General features: G+C 44.6%; 1 protein-coding gene across 4 annotated transcripts in view; it reads right to left on the bottom strand.

Annotated features, from left to right (window-relative positions):
• The window catches only part of CACNA1B (calcium voltage-gated channel subunit alpha1 B), a 644,201-nt gene that overhangs the window by 170,844 nt on the left and 458,788 nt on the right, over window positions 1–14,569 (bottom strand). For all 4 annotated transcript variants that reach the window (XM_019510484.1, XM_019510481.1, XM_019510482.1 and 1 more), the window contains 2 exons: window positions 14,038–14,110; window positions 8,692–8,809 (listed from right to left, as the gene is read on the bottom strand). In XM_019510484.1, coding sequence (XP_019366029.1) covers window positions 8,692–8,809; window positions 14,038–14,110 — 191 coding nt within the window. The remainder of the gene's footprint in view (window positions 1–8,691; window positions 8,810–14,037; window positions 14,111–14,569) is intronic.

The following is a 14,569-nucleotide window of genomic DNA, read 5'->3' as shown; positions in this document are numbered from 1 at the left end:
GTACTTGTTTGGCTCCAGCAGAGGTGGCACCCGGAGCAGCTTGTGAGGTTGGGGTTGGGGGGGCGGGGCTGGCTGGTTTGGGGAGAGGTGAGAGACTGGGGTGCGAAAAATAGTCTGGTGCAGGACGCAGGAGAGGAGGGCATGAAAAGCGCAGCCCTAGGGCTGGGGGTTGGCAGCTGGGTTTTCCCAGCTCCTGGGTTGTGCAGGGGAAGCGTACAGAAGTTCCATGCACTGGTTAGACCTAAATTGAGTAAGTTTGATACTACATAGATCCAGGTTTATCTTAAACCAGGTTTCACAATTTTTAGACCAGTTTGTATGCATGGAACTTCTGTACAGTTACAGGTTTTAATTGATATCCGGTCATAGACTGGGTCTGTAAGTGTAAGGTCGGCACCAGGAAGAGCTAAGTTTAAACTGGGTGGCCATTTTGTACCAGATTAACCTCCCCAAATGTCTATACTTAGCTGTGATGTCTCTCCTGAAAGGGAACCTAGAGGTTCATACATATATACTGTGCTGTTTCACTGAAGGCTTCCAAAGGGCTTTACAGCACTATGGTATACATATATGTATAGCAATTATTCTAACCAAAAGAGAGTAGCTGTGGCACAAGTGTTTAGGACTAAAAGAAGATATAAACACAGACATATGAAATGGCTTAGGGAATTTTAGGCAGACTATAATTGATCTCATAACGAGTACATAGGTTGTAACTACTGATTTGGTCTGTGCACTTGATAAGATGCACAGGGCACTGTATTGTGGGAAAGACATTTAGAGAAGAAAGCAATGTAGTAGAAAGAGTAAAAGCAGTATATGGGGAGGATGGAGAGGACAAAGGATCTGTAACATAGTCGGTACCCTTTCTCAGATCTCTGGGAAAGAAGCAGTGCAAGTTTAGGAAGATGTTGATGGGCAGCCAGGCTTCTTTTTTTTTTTAAGGTTCTGCATTTTCCACTGCAAACAGTGAATTTCAACATTGTCCATGTTCTGGTAGTGCTGAAGTGAAATTGTCACCGTGATGCTCAGGAAAATATGTGAGAAAAGGGGATTTTTGTGGGTGATATCTTTTATTGGAACCTTTACTGATTCTTTCCCAGAAACTTGAGGAAGTGTATTGTGGTACCCAAAACCTTGTCTATCCCAACCATGCAGTTGGTCCAATAAAAGATTTCACCTGCAAAAAACCTTGCTTCCCACATATTTCCTGGACCATCATGGCTACAGCATCACTTGAACACTACCAAACATTAAAAGAATATCTAAGTTCATATATTTGGGGGGAGGGGTTCTGCCCACTAGCAACTTCAAAGGGATATTGGGGGAGAGTCACTGGGGTATCTCCAGGCCAAGGCAGACTAAGAAAAAGCTGCCCATCATGTTTTGAACATATTAAGCCACCTGAGATAGTAGAGTTTATGATATGGCACAGAGACCTCTTTGAAATATGATCCATAGAAATTGCTTCTTTCTTTTTTTTCAGGTGGAGCCAGCAGAGGTGCAAGAATATCCTTCCTGCTGAGTCCAGACAATGACAAATAAAACTGTTGAAACCACCATTTCCTGCCTAGGCTGCTGCCTCCTGAATGGCTGCATTTCTGACAAAAATGTAAGTTCCATTAACTTTTGATTTTTTAAAGAGAAATTACATTTCTCAGCTCTTTAATTGCCAACTGGAACCCAGTGCCTAATGTTACAACATGGAGTGGCAGGTGCAGACACCGTGATACCCCTTGTTAGCTGGCACTGAGTGACAAAGATTATCTGGACTCTTCCACTCCAGTGCTTCTACTGCTTTTAAAATGCCTCCAAGCATTCTCATCAAAAACCCACAGAGACTAAGAAACTAAATAATGAAGCTGCTTCCTGTCCCTGATGCCTATCCATACAGAAAATGTCCTAACCCCTGCAAACGTATCTTGCAACAACGGACTCTGCTGAGCTGCTCCATCTTCGAACTGGTGCATTTTGGTAGAGCTGTAGCCATGAGAATCTTTTTACATGATTTTAAAAACTACCAAATATCAAGCCCAATTCTGCTCCTATGCCACTTATGCCACCTCCCTTAAGAATTATTTGAGACAGGTATCTTCTGGCCTATGAACAATGGAGGATTTTGTGCAACTAGAAAAATCAAGGAAAACTTCAGTTTCCCTCTTTTTGTTTTAAGCATACAAATTTCTTGTACTTTTCCTTGCAGAAAGACTCAAAACCATAAAGTGATACCAAGAAGTAACTGGACTCCATTATGCTGGAAGAAATCCACCTGAATTTTGTCAAAATAGACTCTGGAAGAGGAATAAGGATCATAATTCCTTATGTTTGAAGGAAGCCAGGAAGCACCAAAACACTATTTTGCAGGCCCACCCCAAAATGCTGAAGCTGGTCTAATGAGAGCACCATTTAGTCCATCTCTTTTAAACCTCCTTGTCATAAACAGGAACTTATCAAATACTGAGAAACAAAAAATAAATTCCTCTTACAGAAAAGCTGCCAGGTCTTTCACTTTGCCACTGCACAGCCTCCCAGATGGAGTAAGATACAGCTAAGAAAATCAGTTCCTAGAGCTGGTCTGGTATCAGCGATACAAGTAAGAAAAATGAGCAGGACTGTTTAAATTTCAGCTCCAGTGAAAGTCCATGCAAGACAGGCTGGTGGCAAATTACTATTTGCCAAATGAAAAATCCAGACTGGAAAAGCAGCAGTCTGTTCAAGCTTCTATGTAGGTATTACAGTGACAGAATAGGGAAGTAATGGTAGATATTGTCTGGTTTTCTTTTAAATAATTGTCAGCGTCCCTTTAACTCAAGAATTAGAAACACAATAGACATTTTATGCTACATCTAATCCATAACTCAGCTAGTGCAGGATTGTTCTCTGAAGGGTATTCTACAATACACTACCCAATCTAGCTTCAAATCTGTTAAGCAATGGGGCTTTCCTTAGGAAGTTAAGCCTCAGCCCAAAAGATATAACTGTATCCTCCTTCCATTTTGCTGTGCACTCATATTAGGTCTCTCTCTGCACATTACATGTGTTACACAATTACTGTATTTTAGTGTATAGGTCGATGCGGTATATAAATTGACCCCATTTTTCTGATCCAAAAAGTTAGGTCAACTTATACACCAGATCTATGAAATTCCTAGGTCGATTTATTTGTCCCCCTGTGCACCCTCACTGCAGGTCAGGCACCTGGGGGCTGGATATGTGCCACAGCACAGCTCACAGGGGACAGGGATGGGCTCAGCACTTGACTGGCGTGGCCCGGGCAGCACGGCTAGCAAGGGATGAGGGCATGCCAACAAGTGCCAAGCCCAGCACCGCTTACAGGGGATAGGGACGGAGACGGGGCTGGGCTCAGGGCTCAGCTGACACAGCTCCATCCCCTGTGAGTGGCTCTGCTTGGGCTGCGTCAGCCGAGCACTGAGCCCAGCCTCATCCCCTGCAAGCGGTGCTGCCAAGCACTGAGCCCAGATCTGTCCTCTGCAAGTGGCACCAGGCTCGGCACTCAGCTGGCATGGCTGGGCTCGGTGCTCAGCAGCGCTACTTGCAGCAGATGCTCGACTGGTGCAGCCCAGGTGGTGCCACTCACAGGGGATGGGGCTGCACCAACTGAGCTTGGCCCCATCCTCATCCCCATCCCCTGAGAGCAGTTCTAGGCTCAGCGCTCAGCTGGCATAGCCCCATCCCCTGCAAGCGGCGCTGCCTGGGCCATGCCAGCTGAGTGCCGAGCCCAGCACCACTTGCAGGGGATGGTGATACAGTGGATAAGTCGAGGTCGAATTTTAAGAGTTAAAAATTGGGTGTCAAAACTCAATCTATATACCATGAAATATGGTACCTGGTTAATTGCACAAATAATACTGGCTACCTGTGCAAATTAAGTATAGTGCCTTAAAAAGGTACAACCAGCTGTAAAGTTATTGCTGGAAAATGTAATAACTTTATAACTGGTTTCTATCCAGCTTTAATTTGCATGTGTTGCCTGTGCCTCTGCAGATGGGACCCCCTCAGCTGACTGGAGTTCCCAGCTGGGGGGGAGCAGGGGGGAGGAACACCACATGCACCCTTGAGCCTGAGAGCTCTCAGCTGCAGAAGCACGTATCCCTGAAGCTAAAAGCCCCATCACTTAACAGGGCTCCCAGCCATGGGGATGCCCCACGCACCCTTGTGGCTGGGAGACTGCAGCTACTGTGCTCTTCCAGCCACAGGGGAGCATCATGCACCCCTGCATCTGGGAGACTGTAGGTGCTGTGATCTCTTAGCTGTAGGGGCAATTTATGCACCCCTGCAACAGGGAAACCAGCTGCTGTGGTCTCCCAGCAAGGAGGGGCATGGTGCACCCTGACAGCTGGGAACCCCATCAGCTGAGGTGGCTCCCAGATGCGGGAACTTGCTTCTTGCCAGCACAGAGGGAGCCCAGGATTAAGCTCTGCCTGCACAGGCAATATGGTGTGATGGGATCCGATTCACGATCCCACAATCATGCCTCTTGCCATGTACATGTGACAAGGCAGGAAGCACAATTGTGTGGATCATGCATTAGATCCCATTGCACCTATACTTGCATGTATAGAAGAGCCTTTATTCTGTTACAGCAGGTTAAACACACTTGTACCACTAACTGTTTAATGTGGAACAAAAGGATGAGAAGGGTTTTTTTGGAGGGGGGGAGGGTTGTTTTTTTTGCAAACTAAACTTAAAGTTCATTTTCAGACATTTCTGATAATGTTTTGCCTGACAGGAAATGATGGTTGAAGCCATTTGAAAGTTGTATGGTTCTGTTTTCCCCTCTCACAAGAAAAGAATGCTCTCTGCATGCCGTCAGCATTACTAATTCTACTCAATGAAAGACAGAGATAGCAGCGACCTTGCTGCAATTCTCTTTGAAATATCAGCATGAGTACTAATGGATTTACTACTGCTATTGCCATCGTAATCAAGGGGGAAATGTTTTAAAGCAATTCTATGCCTGTTGTCCCTTTCTGGACAGGTTCTCATTAAAGTTAATTGGGGAGAAAGTCACATGTTGGAAGGGGTGGGGGCCAGAGGGAGATAATTCCAAATTTACTGTATTACTTTATACTGATCAAAAATACTTAGGGTCACAGATTTCTGACCAAACAGGTCAGATCCTGATGTGACTTACCAGTGTGGATCTGGAGAACCTCCTTTGAGGTGAACAGATTTCCTCCAAATTTACAACATCCGTTGGGGGCTAACATCAGAATCTGGGTCAAAAAGTTCATTAGGATGAATTAGCCCTGTTACTAGGGGTGCGCCGATAGAGTTTTGGGGCTGATACCGATGGCCGATTTTTAATGAACCATATTGGCTGATACTGATCCGATAGTCGATATGCAGCTGGGCAGCTTGTAAAGCAACGTCTGGCTGGTAAGTTTGTTGTGCGGGATGGGGAGGGAAGGGGGAGGGAGATTGAAGTCTCCACGGTGAGGGAGAGAGTCGGGCTGGGGCTGGGGCAGGGGCAGGCTCTACACAGCCGGGGTGGGGCATAGGACAGAGCCACAAGTGGCTCGTCCCGGAGGGGCAGGGTGGGGAGGCAGCTCCCGCTGCTGCACATACCCCTGTCTAGGCTCCTGAGGGCCTCTGTGCTGCACTGCCACATTGACCACATTATTGGCCACATCAGCCAAAAAAGCCAATTGCTGATACAGTTAATTTTCTTTATATTGGTGCTGATCCAATATGGGACCAATGTATTAGTGCACCGCTACCTGTTACAGTAGGTTTTCTTAATGTCATAAACATTATCCAGCTAGCTCTTTTCTCCATGTAGTTCATGCATGCAGAACCTCTACCGCAGTGAACTCATTCCATCCGCAGTATTCGCACAGAATTAAAGACTTACACATGACATATCTAACTTGACAAATGTATACAGTGCCCAAGGATCCCTCTGTCTTCATTACAGGGTGTGTCGCAAGCAGTTCAGATTGCAGGCAATAGAAAAATGAAGCAAAGTGTTGGTGTCTCTCTCTTGGACAAGCTGCAAGGGAGATTATATAAATATAGTGAGAGTGAGTTATTAAAATTTCTTTAAAAATGTTCTCCCCCAAGTGCAAGCTCCATATGGAATCCTCTGCCAGTTGAAATGGAACTTTAATTTAAGAGTAGTTTAGTTCCACAGCATGAAGTCCTCTTTATATGCAAAACTATGATGGTTAGGAGTACTCAGCCCATCCAGATAACAGAGTAGCTGATCATGTTCAAGTACTTGATATAATGACTGTTATATTACACTATCTCTTTCCCATCCAATTTGTCCTGTACCTTGAAAAAAACATTTCATAGATTAAATGACGTCAATAAAAATGTGACAGGGTAAAACATTTCAAAGCATCCCTTTATGGTATCTGCTTCTGGGAGAGTGTGGAAGGGAAGCGGAAGAAGAGATACATATCAGGAACAGTTGACACCAAAAGGAAATGAGATGTAAGGAGTGGGCCTTCTTACACACGGATATTGAAGGCTGGCCAGAATATACATGGACTGTGATTCTGATGGGGTGTGTAGCATGGAAGCAAAAATCGCATTAATATAGAGAAGATCAGCATTTCCCCTTCTTCACTGACACATGCCCTCACTGCATTACATAAAGGGAAGGACTTTTCCCAAGTATGAAAAGAGGACAGCTCTTTGACAGTTTGCAGAATCACTAAGGATTTTGTACCTGCCTGGTCCTGGACTACTCCAACGACTAGAGCAGCTCCAGATGCATGTTAAGCTACGCTCAAGAGCTGCTCTTACTTTCAGTAGCCTTGTACAGCTGTCTGCAATGACAAATAGCTACAGCATAACGCTCCAACCACATCCCCTGCTGCCTCTAGCAGCCTCTGTCTCAGAAACCTGCTCATATTGGTCAAGGCTGGGGGAATTCTCTAAGAATTGGCCCTGTCTTCACCAGCACTGCGTTGAAAGGGATGGTGCAGATGACAGAATCTGGCCCTCAGTTGCTTTCAGACTGAATGATATTACTTGGAAACAATACTATGGTTCTGATCCACCTGCCCATTACAGAAGTGTCACGCCGGTGTCACTACCAAATTTGGTGGAGTTACATCTGCATTGGTAGAAGCGAAGACTCAAACCATATAAAAACTACTCTTTTTATAAGAGGATGAGCAAGATAGCAATGGAATCTGTGGTTTTTAAAAACATTAGAACGCAGTCTCTTTCAGGTTAGAAGTGGGTCTCTTTCTCTCTCTCTCTCAGTCAACTTAATTATAGTTTAATCTCACTTTCAAATGCCATGCCCTAAGGAATTAGGGATATTCTTCTGTCCTCCCACTCCCCCAACCTGCTGTCCTGGTTTTTGCATTTCTAGAGTTGCATACTGCACTGCATGAGGTAGATGCCTGACTGCAGAAACCTGGTCTGTCTCTGGGTAGCAGCTCCTGCTACTCACTGACAGAGTGAATTACAGCTGGGTAATTCCGAGGAGAGCCACTTAAATGACAAGTACAACTTGGGTGCCATATAATCCGCGGCTCCTTGTCATAATTCCTCACACAGAATAAGGGGGACTATGCAAGAGGAAAGGGCTGTAGTGTTGCTGCACAACAAATATACGATAGAGTCCATGTTTTCTTACCTTTCTTCAAAAGTGGAAGCCTTAATGATTCTATACGCTATGTCTCAAGACTGCTCTTTTCCCCACTCCTCCCTTTAACAGGATTTGCCAGTAAAAGCCCTTTGCTGAACTGGAGTGAAGGTTGCTGAACCCAATGGTCTCTCAGGTGGGAGCGACTGTCTAGTCTGATAAGGTTACTTTGCACTTCTCCATAGCCTGTCACGCACATAGCTGGAAGTGCCTTACAACAATGAGCATTCTTATCCCTGCTTTACAGATGGAGAAACAAACCAAAGTACAGAGAAACTGGGGTCCAGTTTACACCTAAGCATGTACCAGTATAACTAAAATGGTTTCTTCACACTTCGTTGGTGATTCAGTGCAAAATGTGCATGGGCAGATTGAGAGGGTCCCAGTTCAAATGACATCCAATGATTCTTCTCAATCTAGGCTAAATCAAAGTAAGACACTAAATCTGAAGTAAGAGAGTCTACACACAACTTTGTACTGAAAAAACAAGATGTGAATGGACATGGATTAAAGCTCTGATTGCACTGCGATGGGGAGCAGTGCGTACTACACGTATAGGCATACCACAGCCAGCTTAATCTTGCTCGTACAGGCTCAGCAGAAGCAAAGCCAAGGCAATGCAAGCTTCAACCACCTGTGCAGGTACCCATGATCTCTGGTTGGTTTGTACCCCCCTGTGCTGAAGCTTATGTTACTGCATCTTCACTACACTGTTTTCCAAATTAGCTAGATGAAAGCTTGCTGAGCTCGCTCACACTACTGTGCTGCAATCATACCTCCCATTGCAGTATTTACTATTAGAGTTACCTGTTGTTAGTCTAGTTAGTGCTTAGAGCATGGCTGTGCAGGGACAAGTCCTAGGCATCTTACTCAAGGTCATCCAGAGAGCCAGCAGCAGAAATGAAATAGAGCTCAGGTGTCCTGACTCCCAACCCTTTGTGCTATCCCTCTGCACTGCATTGTCTTTCGTGCTTCAGGAGGTCGAGGCACCTTGTATGCTTGACTTGCGGGTGAGGAGATTGCCTGACATTCCCTGAAAATTCATTTCAAAATGGCAAGGATACAGTTACCAAACAATGTCAGGACGATGAAGTAAATGCAAGAGAACATTCCTGAGTGGACACCGCCCTGTGACTCTATCCCATGATACATCACCGCGTTCCAGTCTTCACCAGTCAGTATCTGCAGAGAGTAATTGGAGAAAAAAGAGGAGAGAGGCTGATGCAAGGACTGAAGTACTGAAACATCAGTTGTATGTAGCTTTCTCTCCTAGGAGAAAATTATGGGAAAAAGAGTTGGTAGAAATGTGTGACACGCGCTCAGGCCACTCGGCCTTCTTTTGCCTAGCCAGTATCTGTAACTTCTGCAACCCTTTCTCTGCCCAGAACTGGCTGCATCTTTTCCTGCATCCTTTAAACAGCACAGGGCTAGATCCTTTCTGAGAACTCCAAACAATACATTTCCAGATGTAGGCAGCCTAAACTAATTCAGCTTAGATAAAACCAAAATAATACCATGATTTCAGGAGATTCAGAAGAGAAAGTAGATATTACATATTGGGATACAGAAAGTACCTTCCAGCTAGCTGAGGCAGTATGTGGGGTCACAGAAGGGATTAAATCTGGATTAAGGGATCAACCCATCCAACCCTCAGGAACCAAAAAATTAGGATTTGACTGTCCAGAAAAGCAATAGAAACAGGTGTGGTTTACTCTGAGGACCAAAGCAGGCACCACCGGGCAGGATGCAACTAGCAGCACCACTTCATGGTGGCTCTCTGGCTCTAGTCCCACCTCAGAGTGTCTTCCTTCTTTCTGGAGCCATCTGCTTTCTGCTGTCTGGTAGCATCCATACTTCAACACGGAGGGCTGGGGGCCGGGTGCAGACAGCCAGCTTGCTGAAGTGGTAGGGGCTGACCTCCTTTACATCTCTGCCTGCACCGCCCTTAGAATCTCCCACTCCTTTCTATAAGCCTGTCACACAGGCCAAGGTTTCTGCTGCACCATATGTGACTTTTCCTGTAGCAGGAAAAGAGTTACTGACTTCCAAACCCAATGCCCTGACTGGGCAAAGAAGGTAAAAATCCCAACACAGCACAGGGAGTCGAACTCCTTGTGCCCCCGATTTCCTTGAAGCCCTATTTATTGCATCCAACTGCTGCCAAAGCTATGAACACTGCTTCTCTCTGTGTTTCCTTTCTCATTTCTGTCCTGTGAAGCGGGGAGAGGAGGAGGTATGCAGATCACTCGATCTCCAGCTCGACAGCCATTCGTTCCCCCAGAGATGCTAACTATCACCCTCTCCACTCTGGCAGCGGCTGCTGTTCTTGTGCTCCCTTCTAAGGGGACACCTAGTAGCCCACCCCCTCCATTAGTGCATTGCACGGAGAACACGGCAGAGAAGAAGGAACGCGTGGAATATATCTAGAACCTGCCTTTGCCAAAGTTGAGAGTGAGAAATTAAAGGCCTCTCTGTGTGCAAGCAGATGCCTTCTGGTAAGGACCTATGCTGGCTGACAGAAGTGTCTGGGGAAGCTGGGGGATCCTATCCTGAGTGAGAGTTGATGGTTTGGAGGGATACCTGCAGTTTACCAGATGTAACCGAAAGGTGTCCGGGAGGTGCTGACATGACTGATAGCTGGGGTCCTACATGGGGAACTGGGAGGTGCATGGGATGACAGGGAGGTAGCTAGGAAGGGTGGGACATAGGGAGGGTGACCATATGTCCCAGTTTAGCTGGGACAGTCCCAGATTTCAGAGGCTGGTCCTGGCTGCCTGCTGAAAATTACAATAGGTGTCCCAGAAACTCAGGAGTGTGGGATGCGGTCAGGTTGGGAGGTGGAGTGGCACAGAGCACTTTGCAGGTGGGCAGGCAGGCACTGGTGACTACCCAGCACACCACCCCGCCCCCACCAATTTGTGAGAGTGCAATGGGAGGGGGATGCAGTGTCCCGGATGTCCCAAATGAATGTCCTGGATTTCCTCTGCTCAGCCTAGGGGTAGGTGATGGAGGCAGAACACAGTCCAGCAGTGAAACCCTCCCCTTTCCTCACTGGCTACTGCTCTCATGTGCCTCCCAAATGACATTTGTGAGAGCAGGATGGAAGGCAAGCATGGAAGGCAAGTATAGAGGGCATCCGGCTTTCTGCTCAGGAAACACAAGAGCACCCTGGGGTCCAGCCACAGGAGCACGAGTTAGTCTGTGCTGTTGCCATAGTTTTACTGCACAAGATGCAACACACCTGGCTGCCCTAGACAAACAAGAAGAGAACCACCCAGTCTGCAAAGACTTTGTGCTCCCTCTATCTGCTGCCGTGGAGGGGTCCTCTCTTGGGTGCAGCCCTGAGGTCTGGAGGGAGGACAGGGCAAGAGGCAGGAGCCAGCCTCCAGCCGGCATGTGGCTGTTTTCAGAGCTGCCAGAATTTAAAGAGTCAGAAGCAGCAACCTGCTGGGAACAGAACCCAGGTGTCCCGATCCCCAGTCCTGTGGGTCATCCTCTGAACAACACTGTCTTTCACATTTTGCCGGCGGGGAGAATAAACCATCTTCCCCAACTGAGCAGCTCCCACTGCATTTTAGTGGTTGACAACATACTAACAATAAGTAAATGAATAACAATAAAATTCATCACAATTATTGGTTGCTTATTCCGTAGTAAAACCATTCATTTTTGACTGCCCTGCATGGCTGATTCTAGTAGCTGTTGGAATTCAGACTTCTAAACAGGAAGTCGTGTCTCTATTCAGTAAGAGAAAAAAGAAAGTCTGGTGCACTGTTAGCAATCAAGTAGCACGTGCAAACAATATGCTAGAAACAGTCACAAATTCCAGCCTATATTCCTTGGAGAGAGGAAATGACTCTAGCTGCTGGTATGATGGTGATGCTGATGATGACACAAGAGTAGGTAAAATGTAGTAAAATGATCCTAATGACTCCTAAGGGTATAGTATGGTCATAGACCAGCATAAATCTGAAATAATTCCCAGCTATGTATTTACACATGGGTGACTGTGTATATGAATCTGGCCACTCATCTTTTAGTATGTGATAAATTATGCAAAAGCATTTTCACAAACATTTGTTCAAATGAATTCCACATATTTGCAACTGCTCCCAAGTTTGCTTTCCAATAATATTCATAGAGCAGATTTTATTCTCACAAATGTTCACAGAAAACACTTCAAATATTTGCATATATGGGTATAAGCATGACAATTAAAGCTTGAAGTGTTCAAGAGTCAATAGAAAACCCATTGTGAATTTTGGGGATCCATTAATTCAGAAAGCAGGGAAGGCATGTAACTTAGGGAATCAATCACAGGTTGCAAACCAAATTTCAGTCAGTAAATACGCAAGCCAGAGTTCCACTGAATAGTTTATGAACAAGCCGTAGGCTATATAAACTTTTTGCCATATCATACTGAATAGAGAACCAAGTAACAAAAATAATTGTCTGCCTTATGAAACATTTTCAGAAGATGAATGGGCTAAACAGTCCAGATTGGTTTTGGTGAATAGTTTGTTCAGGAATTCTCAGCGTTTAATACTACTACTGGCTGAAGAGTCACCAAGTAATGGAATTAAAATAGCTTTTAAGATCTGCTCCATAATATTAATAGACTAATTAGTGTGCTAGTAGCGTCAAAGATAGGATGCCAACTCAGGAAAGCATTTAAGCACATGGTTAAAGTGCTACCCTGAATGAAGATGCTTGTCTGAATTGGGGCCTGAATGAAAGCAAAATGATTTAAAGCCAGCTTTAGCCATTTATGCAATAGCCCTTCACAGAAGAATGCAGCTCACTCATCCAAAAGCAGAGGGTCATTAGTGTGAGTATTGGTTTGAATTCTCAGACCTGAACTGCTCAACAGTATGTTCTTCCTCTGAACCAAAGTTCAGCAACATCCCACCTCTACCATCCCACATCCCTTCAGGCATGCATCAGACCTACATCTTAGCAGCTGGCAGCATTTAATTGTTTAAGTGGCAGTCAGCTCTCAAGTAGTGGACCGTATATGGTTAATAGACATCTTTCTAGTTTATACAGCTTCTGTGTGTTTATGGAGGTCGTAAATACTCTGTGCTAAGCAGCTTTCCACAAGACTACTGGTGTAAAGAAATGTAGCAATTTACCATAAAATAATATTCCCCAATACAATGCCTGGCATTCAGTTCACAAAGGCTTTCTCTGGTCCCACGAGTCAGAAAAGGGTTCAGCGGTGATGCATGATTATCACAAGGGAAGTTGGCCCTGTAACAGTTTGGAGTCTGATGTACCCTATACCAGGCCATTTTCCCATAAATAGGGAATAATCTGTGGAGATGTAATAGTAGAAGGCTGTGACCTAGCCAAAAAAAGAAAAGGGCAGCCTAAGCTCAGAGGGAGAACTGAAGGGAGCCAGTTTCAGCAGGAGCCAAAAGGCTTTGGTCAGGGGTAGGGGGAGAGGGGAGCTTTTACAACAGGTAAGACCTGATGGAAGTTATCATCAGTCACTTCCCAAGATAAAAGACTTTGAAGGGTGCCAGGGGCAGGATGAATTTGCTTGTTTTAATTGTTGTTGATCTGCTTGAACGATAAATGCATTACTGGAAAAAGGGATCAACTGACCAATGTTGATTGGAGTATTGCTGATGCACTGGCCAGTAGGCTGGCTCACTGCCTGGTATGAAAGAACAGAAAATGTGCTGGGATCAGGCTCCAAAGCTAGGCTTGGGTAGTGTTTGTTATACTGATGTGGTGTCGTCAATGAGTGGCAGAATCAGGCCTCTAAAATCTAAGTCACAAAGCTCCCAGGACTGCTGTTCTCTCATACCATCACATTGTGTTGCCTAAGGCTGATGACTCTTTCCTTGCCCCCCATTGATTTTAATTCTTATGTGGCACTCTCTTATCCTGCAAACATTATAGTGCAAAATGCTACATTATTTCTTCATTGCCTTGGGCCAAACTTAGGTTACTTTCTTCATTAAATGTCAGTAAATGCCAGAGGGAGCGGAAGTAGGTCTTGCATGTTCAGTGGATTCTTTGTGCTACAATAAATAGATGCGGTGCAGGGTGTCACAAGTGAACCATGTTACTACAGCATATAGTACTGTGGAAGTGGCCATGAGAAGAATGCCAAAAGGCCTTATATAGTCCTTCGAACGTTCAACAGAGCTGCTGGTTTACACAGATTTTTACAGTAAAAGAATTCTTGATTATTAGATTAATGGGTGATTTTACTGGTAACAATATATTATCCAAGAGACAGATATTCTTCTCTAAGGAACAGCAGACTATGGGCAAACAAAACTTAGTTTCCACCTTCCTATTCCAAATACCTTAATGAAACATCTCTGTTTGAATGGAACAGACAAAGATTTCAGGAAGGTGTCCTTCAAGTGCATACACAATAAAAGAGGCAGCTTTACCTGAAACACAGTGAGGATGGCAGCAGGGAAAGTATCAAAGTTTGTGGTAGGTGTTTCATCTTGAAAATTAAACCTAAGAAGTAGCACAAAATAAGTAAAAAAAAAATGCAGGGGAAAATACATTTTTATGCATCTCATAATATTCTAAAACCTTAGTAAGAGACAATATTTGTTTTACATGGCAGTAATAATGTAGTCAGATTCAAAAGGATGTTAATATTCCACTTGCTATATATTTAGTACAGCTCTTGAATGAACAGATGTTTGTGCCACAGAAATGTTGGCCTTTTGAAATTAGTTTCCATTTCAAATGAAAATGGGAAAATATTGTAACATTTGTGGCACAAAAAAGTCCAGAAAGTTTCAAATGTGAAATGTCAAAATTCTAGATAAAGTTCTGAACCAACATTCAACATAACTGTTATTTTAAGGGGGGGTTAATTAAATGATAGTTTATATTGAAAGGGAATAAGAAGTGTCCTTTGTTTCAAAAGTTCTGTTTGAAACTGAATTCTTTTTTTTTTTTTTTTTA

This window comes from Gavialis gangeticus, unplaced genomic scaffold, assembly GCF_001723915.1.
Source record: "Gavialis gangeticus isolate Ggan-Ray unplaced genomic scaffold, GavGan_comp1, whole genome shotgun sequence".
NCBI classification, from domain to species: Eukaryota; Metazoa; Chordata; order Crocodylia; family Gavialidae; genus Gavialis; species Gavialis gangeticus.
This window is presented reverse-complemented; position numbering and strand designations above follow the sequence as displayed.